Consider the following 18,954-nt stretch of genomic DNA (forward strand, 5'->3'; position numbering starts at 1 on the left):
CAACACTTTTTCTCTTGGCTTTTCTTTCCCTCCAGCAGCAGCAGCTGACAGTTGCATTTTGGACGAACGCGTTCGGACTTTGGAATGGTCAAATCGTGGTGACGAGTGTTGTTGGAGAGAGTCGTCGTGACTGACAATGTCTGATTTGGGAAACAACCAACTTGAACTTATTCTCTTTCTCTGGACACGTACGTTTTTGTTTATTTTCTACAGAATAATAAGAGAAAGAAGAAAAGATTTTATATTTCTTTTATTTTTATTTTTATTTTTCTCCAACTAGGGCTGTGGCCCGGGACGTTTTTAGCGGGTTTTTTTTCAATGGGTTTTTTAGATGGGTTTTTCTTCTTCCGCGGGTCGGAGCGGGTTGGGCCAACTGAGTGAACGGGTTTGGCCCGGGCCAACCCATGGGTCAAAAAATTTGTACCGGTCGGGTAACGGCCCGGGTAAAAAATCGGGTCAAACACACTTTTTTTTTTACAAACTTAAAAAAATTCCCTAAATTTCTTAATTATCTTCTTCTTCTAACAGTGACACGTCAATTCTGTCTTCTGAACACCCCTGAACGCCCTTTTCTACCACTTATCCTACTTTTCATGCTACGAAATTATCGTAGAGCATTTGGCGGCAATATTTTGAGGCCGCAGGCATAGAGAATAACGAGCTTCTCTATGTGACTACTAGATGGCGCCACCGCTCGGGTTGGCCCGCGGTACCGGGAGTTCAACCCGTCGCCCGCCCCGTTAAAAAAAATGCCTCGATGGGTCGAGTCGGGTTGGGTTTTTTTTCGTTCAGCCCGGGCGGTGGCCCGGGTTTTCATCGCCCGGGCCACAGCCCTATCTCCAACTGTGAATGGAGGAGGTGCCAGAGAAATCGAGGTGGCAACGCTGCGGACCGCCTCCTCGACCGACAAAACTTTTGCTCACCCACCCCTTTCTTCTTCTTCTCTCGGCGCGGGTTTTTCAGTGCTGTCCCATTGGCCGTTGAAGGAAGACGTCGGTTTCTTTCGCTCTCCACGTGTGTTGCGTGTTTTAATCTCGTGTCCTGTGTCCTGCTCACGCTCTCCCGCCGTGCATACGAACACCTGCCCGTTTCTCGACGGACGATCATTGTCGCAAGTGACTCGTGTGTGAATATTTTCGTTACAAACTGTTTTTGTTTTCCAACATCGTTCATTTCGCCGCCATTGTTTTACATCGAGGGATTAAGGAATTGAAATCCATCGACGATTATCCGAGATCATCAATAATCCACAGCTGCAAAATTGATTTTCATCCCAAGGAATCGAATTGGTAAGTTGTGCAGCCTTTTTTTTTTACTTTTCTAGTTGTGTGATGGCACAATTCTCAGAGGTTAGTGTCGTGTTCACGCGTTCAGAAAGGAGATGTGACCTTATTACCCATACGGTTGCATGTGGAGATCCCGAGAGAAAGAGAGATGCGCTAGTGTAGAGAGCTTCTGTCCTTGGCTTTCTTATACTGTATCATATAGTTTTGTGTGTGCAAGCAATTTAACTTGTGTGTCTATTCTTCAACACTTGATTGCCTCGTCATCTACCCTCGACATATTAGACTCATTAGCCGAAAGAAAAGGAGGGAGGTAGATAGAACTGCCTTGGGTTTTTTCCTTCATTTGGATTATTGTTTGGCTTCTCCCCCGTGGATATACCGTCTGTCACCTGTCCCGGATTATTATGGAACACAAACGACCCTCTTTTCACACTAGCACTTATGTAATCAGCCTCTTATTTTTTTTACGGTAGGATAGGGAAAAAAAAACTATTAGGAGCCCCCAAAAGCAGTCATAACAAGGAGGGATATCCATTAAGTTGGCCATTTCAAATTTTTTTTTTAAACTCTCGCCAGGGGACAGACAGACAGTAAACAAAAATAACGGGGGTATAACCCCTTCCACTATTCTATTCCCCCTTAAACGTTTTTCTTCTTCTTCTTTTGTGGTGGATGAAATTGTTGAGAAAATTAAACGTGCCGGTCGTCGATCAAAGTCTTTCTCGAGCTGAAGGCGTCAGTCAGGTCAGGTTGTTCTTTTTCTTTCTTGATTGTTATTTCCACACACACACACGTCGAGTCGGAGACACAGCGGGATAGAACGCAGCCAGAAGTCAAGTTGAAGCCAACAGCCAATAGGCGAATGATGAAAAGAGAAAGAAAAAAGAAGAAGAAGAGGAACGATGGCACCAAAGGAGAAGAAGAAGAAGAGAATGGGAGAGAGAGAGAGAGAGGTTTCATAGCACGAGAGAAAATTTAGGTCAGAAAGCCATTGCTACCAACACTGGTGCACATCCGCTATATGCGCGCCACCGGTTGACTACTATAGGAAGACGTATGGAACTCTTTTTTAAACCGTAAAATGCACTAAACTACCACAGAGCTTTATTTTTTTATCATTTCCATTTTATATGGAAATGGGTGCAATTTTATGTCCAATCGAATTAGGACTTTCTCGGCTCCGATTTCGTCAACGGTTGCCTCAGCTGTAAATGTCAAAAATTTAGGGAAAAAGAACATGACAATGTTTTCGCTTTTCACCTTTTTTTTCCTTGTAACATTTTCCTTTCCGAGTCGTTTCTGAGTGTCAACGAATAAGGAACGTTAACAAAGCAAAAGTGATCTCTCTCCACCCCAATCAATGGTTCATTAAACACACAATTGATTATTCATTACGAAGGCTGGGCCTGTCAGGCGTACGTGCAACAGGTTGCGAGAAATTCGTGAGCGTTGTGTGTGTGTGTAACATCCTACACACACACACATCGAGACGATAATAATAAAAGGCCAACCATTTTCGCTTGATCAATAGTTAATTGCTTCCTTCTCTTTTTCTCGCATTCAAATGTCTTTTTGAGGCCAGCAAAAAGGTGACGTGTGTAGTTTCCAGAGTCATTAGAGTTTCCTTCCACGAGATTGTTTTTTTTCTTCTTCAGTTTTCTCCCGACCGAAAAAAAAAAACACAACAGAACTGGGGAAAGTCGAGGAAGTCATCTCGTGAAAACAAAACAAAAATCGTTCAGATTCAACCGACATTTATTTTTTAATAACGAATTTTTTGTAAACGAAATGAAATTACGAGTAGAAATTTGTGTGTGAGAGGTTTCGACCCCGCCGTGGGTCTAATTAAATATTTGAAAGAAACAAAAAAAAAACCTCGAAATTTAATTAGGTCAATGATTCGAATCATCCAAGTCACTCACGTTTTTTTTTTGTTTTTCAAGAGCCAACCAGCTGTTGTACCTATTTATGTTTTGATCGTCTTTAATATAGAACAACGATTTCCTAATCTCTGATACATTAAAAACAAAAAAATCTCTTTTGGATGATGATGATGTTAATTTCAAGTAAAAAAAAGCGAGGGGGGTTCAATTAGCTCTCGGAGAAAGGTGTAGTACAAGAAAACAGCAGCAGCAGGTGTGTAAAGCTCGTCTGCACTGGAGAAAATGGCTTGAGCTCTTGTTTTTTGGGGAAGCTTTCACTTGCTCTTTTCTATTTTTTCCTGCTCCACGAGAAACGAGACGTATATACGTGGGCTGTTAACTTTCAAGTCGCTCAGGGGGAGAAAGAAGAAGAAAAAACAAACAAAATAAAAGCAATCCGAAACAACACACACACACACGTATGGCTGAAGTATAGACAAAAAGTAGTCCATCATGTTTCCTTTCTTTCTCCTAGTATAGGAGATAAGGAAAGAAGAACGAAAAAAGGACGAATCGCGGTGCACAGTATATAGAGTGTAGCAGCAGCAGAGTCGGTAGCTTCATTGCTCGAAAAAGGAAACAACAAACAGGTCGGCGACCTCATTCTACCTGCGTCTTATAATCCCCCTTCACCTGAAGCTCGTTTCCCGCCTAGTAGTGGCAATATCCCGCGAAGGAAAAAAACTGAAAAATATATATAACTGCGCTTCTTTTTTCTTTTTGTCTAATCATGTGGGATTATTGTTTTAAGCCGTTCTTACAGCAGTGGAATATGCAAATGCCAACCGGTTGTTTTTGTTTTTGTTTTGCTATTTGTTTTTAACTATTATTATTAACAATTTTCTCCGTCTCAATTTAGTTGCTTCAGGTCATGCTGTCCGGATTCGTTTGAATAAGGAAATCAAATTACGGCAACCCACACCAAGCGACTACCAGAAAATTCATTTCGGCGTCCATAACGGCCGGCGTTTGTAAACATCCCGAAGAAATCTACAAATCCCGGAACGTCTGTTGACCTCGGGACTGCGGTCAAGACGCAGGGCAACACTTTGCCTTTTTTCTTCTTCTCGCTCAACTATTCCAACCCAAACACGGACGGGCTGGTCCATCAACGATGATGTTGTGATGGCCCGAGTGGATCTAGCCACCGGGCTCTTCCTCTTGTTGGCCTGGTCGACGCTTCTATTCACCGTCTCTGCCCATCCGCCACAAAGTTCTTCCTCCTCTGCAGGTGAGTCTTTTACTCTTTTTCCTTCTCTTTTTTATTATCGTTTGATTTTTATCAAAATCGTTATGCGCGTAGATGCGTATAAACTCCCCCCCCTTTTTTTCTTTGATTCTCTTTCCTACTTGGCGTGTGGAATAGAAACAGCTGGGCAAACGAGACGTGTGCATTTGCCGACACTTAAAACGGAAAACTTAATGTTTGCGCTGGCCCGTGTCCATAAAGGGACGCGGGACGTCCTAGAGGTCAGGCGCACCTTTCCGTGCGAACGTGAAGACACGCTCGGGAATTCTTTTTTCTTTCTCGTACACTCGAAACAACAAACAGCATCTCTCCTATTGTTGTTGTTGTTATTGCGTAGAATTCGCGCTGCGTGACTTTTTTTCCTCTTTTCTCTTCGTCCAAACATCCCCCCACCGGTTCGATAAGAATTTTATTTGTTGTTGTTTATTTTTGAATGTTTCCTGGTTGTGTGTTTATTGTCCGGGCTAAGAGATTTTTGCTTTTCTTATTTCTGACGCCATTCGATTCGCGATACTGAGTGGCGAACCCAATGTTGCCATTTTCGCCTTGTTCTCCGAGGTCGCTCAAGAGTCACGAATATTTTTTGAGGCTTCACGCGATTCGCAGGAAACGGTTCTCTTTCCCCCCTCCATTTTTGGTTGATTCATTGGAATTGCAATGTCCAAATGGAATTCTTAAAATTCATTCGTCATCACTCGACAACCAAATGTTGACTGAATGATTTGTGATGGGGCGAAACGACGCAATGTTTTTCGGTTCCAACCAAAACAATTAAGAATTCCATCACGGCAAATAAGGAGCAGCAGCTTATTTTTTGAAATCTGATCTATCGGATCTCGGTTGATTGCCGCTCGCATCTCAAGTGTTTGTGTCTCGATGGAGAGGAACTGTTGACTCACGCCCTAGCGCGGTTCCTCCGACTCTGACCGCAAGCTGAAGAGAAAGAGGAGGGCACGGAATCACCATCATCACGATAATTACAAGGTGTGCGTCTTAGCGTGTAGTAGATGTAACCAAACAACAAGCCAGCGCGGGCACTCGGCAAGTTTTTCCCGATGACGAAAGGCCAACTCTGCTGCATGGGGATATGAATCTTGCGATTGAAATCTGAAAGGGAAGAAGAATATAATAGGAAAACTTTCCCAAAAATATCTTGTTTTTCTCTTTCTTAGGCCCTCCCTTGAAAACCTGTCTCTCTCTCTATAGATGTGACTATCCTTACACCGACTGTGTTTTTACCTTGACCAAAAAATAACCAGCAGCGGCTCATGTGCGTTGTAGGTATACTCTATGCTGCAACAGTCAGCATTTCCTAGCTCCAAGGTTGAGTGTTAATCTCTTATCGCTCTTGTCGTAGAGAAGCCTATACCTCTATTATACAGAGTCTTGTCGTGCTAAGGTTTCTCGAAAGGGCCTTCGTATTTCGACATTCGAGTTGCCTTATAGTCGTTCTCCATTCTGGAAAAAAGGCGAATTTGAATGAATGCTTTTATCGAAATTTTCCTTATTTTATTTATTTTTGGCTTTGACTTAATCGCAATCAAAATGATGCTGATGAAACGCTATACAAGCGAGGATGAGAGAAGGCAATTACCCAAAGAAAGAGAGAAGATGATATCAAAGAGATTCATGTGGCTGTATCTTAAATATAATTTCAGATAAGAGAGAGACATGTAGACACACACAGACCTTGAGCGGATCTCCGCAAGAACATCCTCCGGCTAGAAGATGTTCCCATATGTGTGTGTGTGTGCATCCGCTCATTTGCAATTCAAATATTTTCTCTCTCTCTCCTTTCTGCGGTCTTTTTTTATGTTGGATAGTGTCGTGTAGTTGCGCCACCCATTTTCAAACAGAAAGTAAAGAAGAACCTGACTGGAGATTTTTGCTGTTTGACCAAAAAATATCCCCACCGAGTTTTCAATCTTTTTTGATGATGTTTGCGATCGTTGAATAGCCTAGGGAGGGATGAAGCGTGTGATTTAACGCAGCTCGTCTAATAAAAACGAATAAGACTGCAATGAAACAAAATGTCAAATGCCGCATCTGAACGTTTCACGCAAGGACACTTTGTTTTTCTTTCTTTCTCTTTTTCGTAGTTTCACAAGGAAACGAGGCCGTCGTCGACCCTATAAAAATGAAAGAATAATTTTAACGCGATCGAAATACATTTAATAGCGCCATCCGCGTGTAGTCAGCCTGTAATTAATAGGAGCCGCTTGTTTTGTTGTTTTTAATTGTCCGTTTTGGGGGGCTGTCGGAGGATGTACTAGTACATCCTCAGACAAAAATCGGGGCCACACAACTACCCAGCTGCGTTCGTGAACGCTTTTCCTGTAGATCTGTTTCTGGGAAGGAGGAACCGAGCACGTCCAATTCATCTGCACAGGTGCGCCTTGAAACTAAATCTGATTACGAATTCAAACCAGTTCTTGGTCTCTCTCTCTCTTTGCTTTTTACCTTTTTTATAATCAAATGCCATCACGCAACGAGACGATAAGTTCACGATTTCGGACTTGTTATGTATTCCCTTTTGCGTTTTATTCGTAATAATATCCTTGAAAGAATGTCGGTTTTGTTGTGTGTTTAGACTCGAAAAGCGGAACCGACTTGTTCAAAAAATCTGCCAAGCCTCCGGCGTGGAGTGAGACTCAGCTTATCGTAATTTTCTTTTTGCATTAGAAATATTCACAGTGCGTGTGTAGAGCGAAATATTTCCGGCTGTGATGAAAGAAGCCAATTTTCCTGACACTCCTACGTGCGCATACTTACGTAATAATGCGCTTTGAAGCCAGTAGGAAGATGAGCATTGTGATTACAGTTCTCTACGTCATTCGAATTTTTTGTTTTTTTCTATTGTCGTTTTTCTTTTGTTTTTTCCCTCATTCGTCGAATGGTCGAAGGTAGATTATTACTGTCGGTTTCCCGGAGTCAACGGGGTTCCGTTTTATTCTTTTTTTCCCACCAAAATGAAGAAGAAGAAGAAAGAAAAACGAGAAAATTGTGTTCGAGGTTCGTTCGGTACTGTGTGACCCACTTCTTTTTTTCCATTTGAGTTTTGCCTTAATGGCCCGCACAACTCACGGCAGCGGCCACGTACGTCTTCTTCTTCTTCTTTCTTCATTTCCAAAATGGAAATTATTATAATACAAAAAAGTATCGAAAGAATCTTGAGAATAAGGACGGCCACTGCTGGAAATAACTTTATGCTGGACACATGAGAGAAGAAGAGCCGACCGCTATAGACTTCTCTAGAGGAGAGAGAGAGAGGTGAAATTAGCATAAATGTAAAATAAACAACAGTGAATCCGATTATGAAGCGCGGCAGCGTGTTCCAATTCCAGATACCATTCCATCTCGGACATATATTTTTTCGACTTTTTGTTGAGTCCTCCGTTTCGGCCAGCTGGACACTGAAAATGGACGATGGGACACACAGGATGTACAGACCAGTTAAAAATTTGAAAAACCTTGGACTCTATTTTCGGTTCATAATCGTGCGTGCGCGCTCATTGTTTTCTTTCCTTTGGATGGAAATATTCCTCACAAGTCCCCTATGTATCCATGCTTAGCTACGCACGGGAGTCCGTGGCAGCCTCGTTGCTCAATCCAGCGAAGAGAGTCGAGAAAATAAAATAAAAAATTTTCTTTTTTGAAAAAAGACGAATATAACACCTCCTCCCCTACCCTCCCCGTTACGTGTCATAACTATCCGGCGTCGTAATTTTTTCTCTTAATATTTTATCAACTTCAAAGTCGTTTGGGATGAGAATCACGCCGTTCGTGGTTTGCCATCCGCATCATTGGAGACGGTTATATTCCGCCGACCGTAAAAGACACTGGGTGTAGTGATGTCTCGTGCCCCGTTAGCCAATAAAAAAACGGCGAACATTATTCGTTTTCACCTGCTGTTGTCGCGTTGGGTGTCGTTAAAACAACTCGAGTCTAACGTCTTTTGATCGTTGGGTTAGTAGACTTTGTTTTATTTTTGGGTTTCGTTCTTTTTCTAGTCCCCTCTCTTGTCTTCCCAGAGAGATGAGAGGGAAGATCAGCATTCGATCAATCATTCTTCCATTTCTGGAATTCTACGGTCAGGTGGACTGGAGATACTGAGCGTCCAGAGTTATTGTGCCGGTGCACCTTGACTCTCACGCACGGGGCCCCAAACCAACGACGACCGCTACATACTAAAAAATTCGGCGGGGATATTCCAACATGTCTATAGTGAAAGTTGTCGGGTATTTTTCTTTTTCTCCTTATTTAAAAAAGGATGGACAAGAAGTTAAGAAGAAGAAGAAGACATGAGCTGTTGAAATCCTTCTCCCTTCAATTTCCCAAAAGAGAATATTCCTCATCTATACACAGCACGAAGCATGCATAGACGAGTATGGGCCGTATATGGGTTTGAGCTTAAGACAACGAGAGCTTTCTAAACCCATTAAGTCACGTCTCCTCTACTACATCTTTTCTTTTAAATGCATTATACTTCACATAGTTGGCATATTTAATGCTCGATGAAGTAGCAGGGCCTCGGAATAGCGATTGAATTTTTGTAGTGTTCTAATTTCTTTTCTTTTTTATCTCTTTAAAGAAGGAAAATTGTGACATTGTGACTTTTTTTTTGTTCGTATGGCAGTGTCCTATTAGAGCACTAAATCGGAAAAAGGAACCCATAAATTATGCGCCCATTTTTTATTACGTGACGGAGCCAAACTAGTGTGACCGTGAACAAGCCTCGGGGCTTGGATATTGGATTGAAAATTTTGTAAGAAATGAAACGCACTTTGTCGCCAAAAAAGAGCGAGGAGATTTTTTCCTTGGAACGGGTGACACAATCGCGGGAACCTTGAGCCAACAAAACAACAACAACAGCAGGGACGTTCAATTTGTTCCGAACATATTCTTCCCCTGTTTGATAATGATTAACAATGGACGCCACGAAATATATTGCACCGTGCAATACAAGAATCGAAAGGGAAATAAAAAGAATGGAAGCTCTTCCAACACAATCAAAGAGGATGGGCCCCGAACCAACGTCACGAATCCCTTTTCTTTATTGCTTAGTTGTCTACCTTTTTTATTTAAGGGGGAACTTTGCGTGTCATCACGGCGTGAGAAATCAAATAACAAGTCCCCCCACTTTAAAAGTATTTTTCCCCCCTTCGGTCGAAACACGCCAAGGTAATTCCCGCATCTACGAGGACATTGAATGTACATTTACTTAGCGAATCTATCGAGAAGGTGTGTGTGTGCAGTAGCAGCCAAAGTTTGGATTGAGACGTTTAGTGTTTTCTTAATATTTTTGTGTCGGTCGGCCGATCATACGTACGTTGGTTTTTTGTTTTAAAATGTTTGAATTTCGCGCTGGGGCCTTCACCCATAAAGAGAAGAGAAGACACGCATACGTGATGGTGTGGAATGGGAAAACAGATAGGACACACCGCAGAAGAATATATTTTTTTCCCGCTTTTGACAACGTGCCGCTATCGCTGGTCGGCCGTACGGTCACGTCTATTACGCCATCGGTCACATCTGTGGTTATACATATTCCAAGTCCATTGGGTTATTGACGTCAGTTATTTATCATAGGCCCTCGGTGGGAGTGAAAGATAAAACGGAAAAAAAATGAGGTTGCCGACTTTTTGGTGGAAGGAATTTTTAGAATCCAATTCCCAATCATTACTTTGCGGCGCGATAATTCTGATTCACACCAAAGAGATTCTCCCATTGGCTCGTTTTCTGCCATCGCATTCTCATGATCGCTCGACACCATTTTCACCGAGTCGGTAACTTATTCTGTGTACAACCGGTTCTTCTTCTTCTATTTCGTGAAAGAATCCCAAGTATTAAAAATTATCTGCATGTGCATCTCTTCTTGCACAAAAAGCCCTTTGATAATAGATTCGATATGCAGAGGCGTTAGTTTTGTAGGCAGTCGAACTGAAAGAAAGGTTTTTTTTTTTGGCTTTTTCTGATGGTTAATTTTGGATGAAGTGAATGGAATACCTCGTCCCGATTCTCACTGGGTACAAGTACACCAAACAGCCACTGCCACCCGCGCAATTTCACCGCCATTCGGTTGTTCCAATATTGTGCACTCAATCTGTTTTTTCGCAGAAAAAGCATTCTTTTTTTCTTCTCTATTAAAATGTATATTCGCGAATGATTTTAAAAATTTTTAGTTGGGACTGTAATCCTATAAAACGAGTGGGCGGTGTTTTGACGATGCCAGAAATAACCGGTATCCCGGATGAAAACGTCAAAACTTCTTTTTTTCCTTTATCTTTCTTGAGCTAATGCAATGATGATGATGATGAAAGTTAACGAGATCAGAATCTCTCTAGTCTCTAGAATTGAAATTTGTCGTCGTCGTTGTTTATTTTCACAGTGTCGTCATAAAAATGGTTACTAGCCCCTACTAGCCCTTTTTATGGTAATTTTTAACGACCCGACAACATGTGACGACAACACGACGACAGCAAAAGGCAACGAGATTCTACAGGTGAAAGTATCTTCCCAAATGGACTTGTGTCTGGTGACGACAGAATAATTATCACAAAAAAGAAGAAGAGTCTGCGTGGTCATGATGGCTTCAGGTCACTTTACTTTTATTTTTTTTTCCAAATCTTCTTCTTCTCCCGGACGGGAAAGAGGGTTGTTGTTATTATTCTGATGGCCAGTGGTGGCTCAACTCTGAATGAATAACAACGGACAATAATAATCAAAAGAGAAAATTCCAGGCCATAAACCTTATTAAACGTAGAGCCAAAAGAGCTCATTAGGTCATTAAAATGTCGTGATAGCACACACACACACAAACAGCCGCCGTTGTGTTTACGATCGGACCGCGACCCAACATTCCCCTTCTCTCCCGCTACGAAACCGATAAAAAAAAAGACGCTCAGAAGAAACACAAAATCGGGAGAAAAGAGGAAATGGCTAAAAAGGTTTCGCCGACAGTATAAATGTCAGATCGATAGTCATGCAACAAATGCCGGTGGATGGAAGGCAAAAGAAGTTAAGAAGGTAGGGCCGCTTCTTTTTTTCACCTGTAAACTTTCATCCACCCCTGACTTCTTCTTTTCACCTGTTGGTGCCCTGCAGTCTCCACCCGCAGTGTGTGTGTGTGTGTGCCTGATGGATGAATAGGACGTACACAACTCAGAGAAAAATGGGCTTTTCTCATCGTGTTGCATCGAAAGAAACAAGTAAATAAATTTTCTCAGGAAAATTTTAACATTTCCTCATTGCAGATGACGCCTTAAGGCTGCTAGCAATTCAACCGGTTTATTGTTGTTGTTGTTGTTGTTGTTGTTTTCCTCCTAGTTTTTGAACTTCTTTTAAAAAACCGCTTGCCATTCGTGCCGCGAGTCTTGTCCGGCTAACCCATATTTCAGGTCAGGAACCGGTCGGTCGGTCGGTCGGTCGGTCATTGTGTTTCATATTTTTTCCCGGATACAATGGGCGGTTATTTTGCGAAATTGGAATGTTCGCCTTGGTGATGACAGTAGTACGTATTACGCATATGTGTTGTCCTTCGGGCTAAACAAAAATTGATGGGTCAGTCACGCAATAGTAATATAACGAATGCAATATCTTGTGCATAAATTTCGGTCTAGCTAAGACTTAAGTCGAATGACTGGACTCTGAAAATTTTCTTGCAGTTTGAATTGAAATTGCGTGACTCTGATTGTCAGCTCTAAGAATGGAAGAATAAATTCAAATGAAATCAATGGCAAAGTCACGGAAATTTCATTGGGGTCTCTTCCTCTCTCCCGCCCATCGATTCAATCGCATATCGTGAGAGACATTGTTGTTGTTGTTGTTGTTTGTTTGCTCTAAGCAACAATTGAAAGGCTCTGTTTGTATTTCCTTTTCGTCTGTTTGGTCCATTGTGAGCTTTCGCCACGGTGAATCAGTTGAAAATATTTTATTCAATCTACTCCGTGATCTGGTCCGGCTCCTATTCGACTCCCCAAAAAAGTCAAAGAGTCCAACAACAACACAAAAGAGATTCTTACGGGGGGTCTCAGCCATCATCTATTCGCGTGCCATGCGCAACAGCTACAAAACGTATACAATAGACGATCGGTAATTTTCTTGTGGGGAGTATTTTTCTTTCTTTTTCAACAGTTGTCTATCATTTTCTGCCCATCTCTTGTGTTGTGTGTGTCGTGGGTGGCACGCAACTTGGGCGCTGCTGACGTCTGACGTCGTGACGGATCACAAAAAGTCCCGATGGACGAAGAGCCCCCCGTCAAACCCAAGCAACAGCAGCAGCAGCAGCTCCTTTCTCTTTCACAAATGTTGGAGAGAGGACGACGACTTCATTCCTTTGCGTTTGTGGGTGGCCTCATTTCGGAAACCTCCCCCGATCTTCCGTTGTTGTCATTAAGAGAGAATTGAAAGAGAGAGAGAGTCAGTCGCCTGATCCTCTCTTATCCTGTTAATTGTATATAAAAGACCCTCATCATTATTAACGATTGCTTTCGTTCAGGGCAGGTCGCTCTCCGTTGAGCAACCAGTCGACTGTTGTTGATTGTGTTTCTCTCTCTATCTCTCTGCGTGTAATAATCATCATTGATAATTCAAGTCACTAAAGAGACTTTCATTTCCAACCACTAGATGACAGTGTGCAATAATAGACCAATATATTATTAATGATAATAAAAATAGATGATTTTTTAATGGCTCTTGCAGTAGTAGCTGCTGCTCACTTCTCCCTCTTTGCTAATGAAGTTTTCTAATTCTATTTTGGGTTGTTTTTTATTTGATTGTTTTCTGAAGTAACAGCCGGAACGTCAGCATCCTTCAAACAAGGCCGACCGGAGTTGGATCCATGGCACCGTCACGGGGAGCGATTTGATGACGAGGACTTGGATCTGGTGCAAGATGATTGGTCGGTCGGATTCGGTCGCCGGTTGTCGGTGATCCAGCGGAGACAGGGGTCAGCGCAAGAACAATTCAAGGCGCAACTGAGGCCCAAGGCGGAAGCAACCAGTACGACAACCACCACAACTACGACGACGACGACCACAACAACAACAACAGCAGTTCCCATCGTTATCAAAGCGGAAACTCCCACCGGTATCGTCCGGTTGATTCGCAAACGCTTGCCGGAAAATCGCTCACCATCACCACTTCTGGCTCCTACTTCCGGCGCTCTCGGCAAATTGGCCAACGCGACGGTTGTCAACGAAACGGTCCAGCCGACCATCGGTGAGGTCACTGAAGAATCTTTTGTTTCGGCCGAGACGGCCATTGTGGAAACGCGGGAAAGTGTGGCCAATAAAGTCGCCGCTGCCAACCTGACGGAATCTCCGCAACAAACGATCACATCCTCCACCACAACAACAACGAGTGCACCGACGTCCACCACCACTTTGGCCGCGGTCACATCATCGACGACGACGGCCACCACAACAACAACAACTACGGCGGCAGCGGTCACTACTTTATCACCGTCCAACAAACCTCCTTGGAGGGTGCGGATGGAGCTCAATCAAAGTAACCGTCGCGGCCAATCCACCACTGCCAAACCGACGCTGATCGCCGTCGAGGCCGCCGCTGTTTCTTCGGCGCTTCCGGAGCAATCCATCAGCAAGACAACTTCTTCTTCTCTGGCCGTTCAACAAGAATTATTGCAGGAAGTGAAGAATTCATCCAACATGCCGGTTGTTATCCCGTCCACCAGCACGGCCCCGTTGTTGGAATCCAGCCAACTGAGTGAGAGCTTCCCGTCCTCGACAGTTGCCGTTGTTGTTACGTCAACGACAAACGCACCCAATAGCCGACCGATCCAGTCCAGTCGAATTTCAATTACCAGCAGTCTGAGCCCTCCGCCGCCTTCCGTTCTATGGACTCCAATCGTTCGACTACCTATTACCGGATCGAGAAATATTCCGGCTGGAACGCTCAAGATTCAAATCACATCAACCAGACTCCCGCCGTCGCCTGCCACTTCTTCAACTCCCAACCCAAAGTTGCTGGAATCGGTGGATTCTCCCGAATCCGAGTCTGAAGAAGAAGAAAATGTCGTCAAAACGGCTTTATCCAGCAGTACGACATCCGGAAGAATGTTTCCTTCTTCCACCACCACGAAGCCAACAACTACAACAACAACAACGACCGAAGTCCCAACTACTACCAGCAAATCTTCGACGACTAGACGGGCTCCACCGACTCCCATCATGCACACGCTGGAAGATATCCTCCAGCGTCTAGTTCCGGCTAGAGATCACGACAATTTCGGTGGTAGCAGTAACCCTTTCCTTGTGCCGCCCGTCGCTTATTACCCGACAGGGTCCGTCGTGCCCCCGACGGCTGACGATACCAACGAGATCGTCTCTATCGGAGCTCCAGTCTTGCGGGCCAGTACCGGATCGACTGGGTCATCCAAGACATTCAACGACAATCTTCAACAAGACCGGAATCACAACGCCAGCGGTAGCGGTGGAAGTAACTGGAACGATTCGAACAAGGAAAACCAGGCAGCCACCACATCCATCTACGTCGTTGGAGTCGTGGCCGTCATTCCGTTGGCCGGCTTGGTTCTCTGGATTGTCCGCGTACAGCTTCACAAACGACGAGAGGTACGCATTCAACATTTTAACAGCCTTTTTTTTTGCGTGTTATCATTATTCATAATGAACACGTATGCAAATGTACACACACTCGACAAAAAATCCACGTGAAAAATGCTAATTGATTGATTCCCGGATTTTGATTGATTCACGCAGAGATTGAACGAATCGGAGACATCATCCGAAACGGGTTTCCGCAAGAGATTACCACCCGTTGCTTTGACGCCATCCAAACACGCCCGTCTCTTCTACGGGGTATGTTGCGCCCATCAATCATTCAAAGCAAAAATAATACCCGAAAAAGTTTTATGTTGTGGTTTTCGTTCGTGTAAAATGTTCAATTGTTGATTGATGAACCTGTTTAAAAAATTCCGTATTTTTTTTTTTTTGTTTTTGTTTTGTGGGGATTCAGGCCAACGATAAAGAAGACTTGGTGTCCGGCGCTGTTTCTCTCGGTAATAGCGGCGGAGGTGGAGGAGCGGGAGGAGGTAAATCTTCTCCGTCTCCATCGCCGTGGGAGTTCACACGATCTCGACTGCGGTTGCAAACGCTCATCGGCGAAGGTAACTTTGGCCAGGTGTGGAAGGCCGAGGCGGAGGACATTTGCGGCTGCCAAGGCACTCTCCTCGTGGCCGTCAAGACGGTCAAGGATGGAGCGGCTGCCAAGGAGAAGCAGGAGCTCTTGCGGGAGATGAGGATCATGCAGCAGGTTGGCCCCCATCCCAACGTCGTGGCTCTGCTCGGATGCTGCACGGAGCAAGAACCCTTCCTGCTCATCATGGAGTACGTCATGTACGGCCGGTTGCTGACGTTCCTGCGGGACCACCGGACACATCAGACGTATTACAATTACTCAACGGACAGCGAGGCTTTGACGTCCAGGGATCTGACCACTTTTGCCTACTGCGTAGCGAAGGGAATGGAGTACATTTACAGCAAGGGGGTACGTTTTAAATCTGTAAACAAATATGTTGACTTGCACATTGTAACCGGAGTTTCTATTTTTCTTTCGATATTATTTGGGTCAACTACGCCAAACTATCAGGTGGTGCACAGAGATTTGGCGGCTCGTAACGTCCTTGTCGATCACAACAAATTGTGCAAAGTGGCCGATTTCGGTCTGTCACGCTCCGTTCGGGACTCGGCTGGCGAGATGTATGAGCAGAGGGTCAAGGTAATTTATATCATTTTGGAAAAACAAAATCAATTGTCTATTTACTTTTCCTTAATTCCCTCGTATCATTTCGATAAATTCCAATTGGCACCGAAACTTTGTGTTTAATGAAACCAAATTGTCAATCACTTTTCTGTTTGTTCGAGTCGACTTGCGTCACTCGGCATCTGCTATCTGACACCAATCAAAATGTTCAACTCGCTTGCGAGTCTGATAACGATCCACCAATCAGATGATTCGTCATCTTCTCTGGACTTACGTTTAATCAGAAATTGTGAATGTAATTACGTCTAATTCAAACATTTTGTTTTTATTTGATTTCAGGGCGCACTGCCGATCCGGTGGATGGCACCTGAGTCGCTGATCCAGAGCGTCTTCACGCAAAAATCTGACATCTGGAGTTTCGGCATCCTGGTCTGGGAAATAGTCACATTAGGTATGTGGAACAACAGCACGTCCATTCTACTTTTCTTGCAAACAACGCCGTATGACATACGAACAAGTTGAGCACTTGTTATTCTCATTCTTATCGTCACGAAAATGAACTGCAACGGTAAAAAGAAAAAAATATTAAAAAATGGGAACAACGAATAAAAAGATGGGGGGCGTTGATAATCCCTCCTGGATTTTCCCTCTGAATGATCTCATCCCAGCGGTCACGAAATCGCCTTGTGTATATTAACCTTTGGAATTTAAGTTTGAATTTAGTCCTTGAATTTGGCCATCATATCCTGTTGCCTACACACCACGTCTCCTGTCATCATTTTATTTTTGGCTAAACTTTTGTGTCTGTTTTTGTTTCTTCCCCCTCTGTCCAAAGGGTCTACGCCTTATCCGGGGATGGAAGCGAGGGAGGTGATGCGTCGCGTCAAGGACGGCCACCGATTGGAGCGGCCGAGCCACTGCCGGCCGGAATTCTATCGGCTGATGTCACGATGTTGGCACTCGGATCCTCAGAGGCGACCCGATTTTGGCGAACTCAAATCCGAACTGGGACAACTTCTGGATGACGCCGATGGCTATATCGATCTAGACAGTTTCCAAGAGTCCATCTACGTGCCGCTACAGTCCCCTAGTGACGAAAGCGAAAAAATCTGAGTCAAAAAACAATTTTTTTTCTCCTTTTTTTTTAAGTTTTGCTCATCACATCGCGTCATCCACTTCCGCCTCATTCTTCCTTTATTATTATTATTATTTTTTTATTTTCGCCCATCCATCCATCCCATCCATCCCATTTTTGACTCGATTTCCATATTGTGACGCAATGCATGCCCTGCAGTGTTTTCTTATATTTTTTTACGGGAGGAAAAGAAAAATATGGATTGTGTTCGTGTCTATTAACGAACCGCGCGAAACCCAAACTTGGCAGGCCGGTTGCCGCGCTTTTGTTGAATATTTAAACTGTCATTACCATATTTTGTGTTTCTTTCTTTTTTAATTATTATTCTTTATTTTCCCTTCAGTTGTATTCTGCAGTTTGTTTCGGGTCTTTTTTTTTTCCTCTTTTCAATCGGAATGGTGGGAGAGAAAAACAAAAGAAGGACGTTATTGGAATGGCTTTTTTACAGCAAAAGAAGTAGAACGTGAAAGAATCATCGCCGATTGTTATACATACCGCGAAAGAATGGCACATACTCTAATATGTATGTTAATAGGCTCATTAAAAGCCAAAATGGACCGACCCAACTACTTCTTAACTTCCTCGTGTTTTTTGGCGCACGAAGCGGACGACGGCATATACTGGGACAAACAAACCACAAGGTACATAATGGAATCCCCCCAGAATATTTTTTTCAAATTACCTTTTCCCACCGTCAAAAAAGCAAAAGAATTATGAAACAATCGCCTGTCTCTGTCATGGCCCCATGTCTTCCTTATTCCGTCTTTCCCCAAAATTGCCCCGACGTACTTCTTTTGTTTCTTTGTAGGCCTTATTTTTTAATATTACTGAATAACTGTGTAATGTTGTACATAATATAATACGTATATCTCGTTCAATAATGATTTTTCAGCCCATTTTCATCTGCCACCAGGTCCTCCGAATAATCTCAGAAGAAGCGAAGCAAATAACAGCAGCTGATGACGTAATTCTTTCAAAAGTTACGAGCTATAGCTTCTTCCATTATTTCTTATCAGCTATGCAGCGCCAAAAAGTCCTATGGTCATCTTTTAATAAGTGGGCAAGAACGAAGAAAAAGGCCGAGTTTCAACCCCCCCCCCCCCCCCCCCCCCCCCCCCCGTCTCCTAGCAAAGAATATTGATGGAAAAGAAGAGGGGGTTCGAAATGGGGTCATAGTTTCATGGACCCCGAAGTTGTTTTGGGGGGGACGAAGAAAGAAGACGTAATGCTCCGCAGTGAAAAACCAGAAGAAGGAAGAGGGGGGAAGGATGACCTACTTTGACGTAATGGGTAAAAAAGAGAAAGCTGGAAGAGAGAGAGAGAGGGGGGAGTTTGGGGTTGTTGCGGATGGCGAATTCGAGAGGGGGAAGAACTCCACGTGTGCGAAAAAATCCAGTTGGGGGGGAGGCGGAGGGGTCGACGAAAACGCTTGTGGCGTAACGGTCGTAGCTATGCAACACTTGACCTAGATCTTGCCGAGAAGCGAACGAGTGCGCGTTGAGCAGCTGTAGGGTATACGTAGGGGGGTGTCTTTTCCCCCTACCGATTCTTGACGTAACCCACATTATTATACATGTAGAGAGAGAGTCTTAGAGCTAGGAGGGGGGAGAAGAAGAAGAA

The 18,954-nt window shown here is 43.7% G+C and overlaps 1 protein-coding gene across 2 annotated transcripts; it reads left to right on the forward strand.

The window, feature by feature from the left end:
* Positions 1–35: 35 nt before the first annotated feature.
* Positions 36–18,212, forward strand: LOC124209619 (proline-rich receptor-like protein kinase PERK12). Of its 2 annotated transcripts, XM_046607683.1 has the most exons (9): positions 36–188; positions 856–1,289; positions 4,068–4,439; positions 13,251–15,049; positions 15,197–15,295; positions 15,453–15,983; positions 16,086–16,214; positions 16,539–16,650; positions 17,035–18,212. In XM_046607683.1, exons 3-9 carry the CDS (start codon positions 4,334–4,336, stop codon positions 17,310–17,312), a joined length of 3,054 nt encoding a protein of 1,017 aa, XP_046463639.1. In that variant the 5' UTR covers positions 36–188; positions 856–1,289; positions 4,068–4,333; the 3' UTR covers positions 17,313–18,212. The 2 variants fall into 2 exon arrangements, with proteins under 2 accessions (XP_046463639.1, XP_046463638.1); XM_046607682.1 differs by having other exon boundaries at positions 15,453–16,214.
* Positions 18,213–18,954: the final 742 nt, after the last annotated feature.

The sequence above is a fragment of the Daphnia pulex genome, chromosome 12 (assembly GCF_021134715.1).
Source record: "Daphnia pulex isolate KAP4 chromosome 12, ASM2113471v1".
NCBI classification, from domain to species: Eukaryota; Metazoa; Arthropoda; class Branchiopoda; order Diplostraca; family Daphniidae; genus Daphnia; species Daphnia pulex.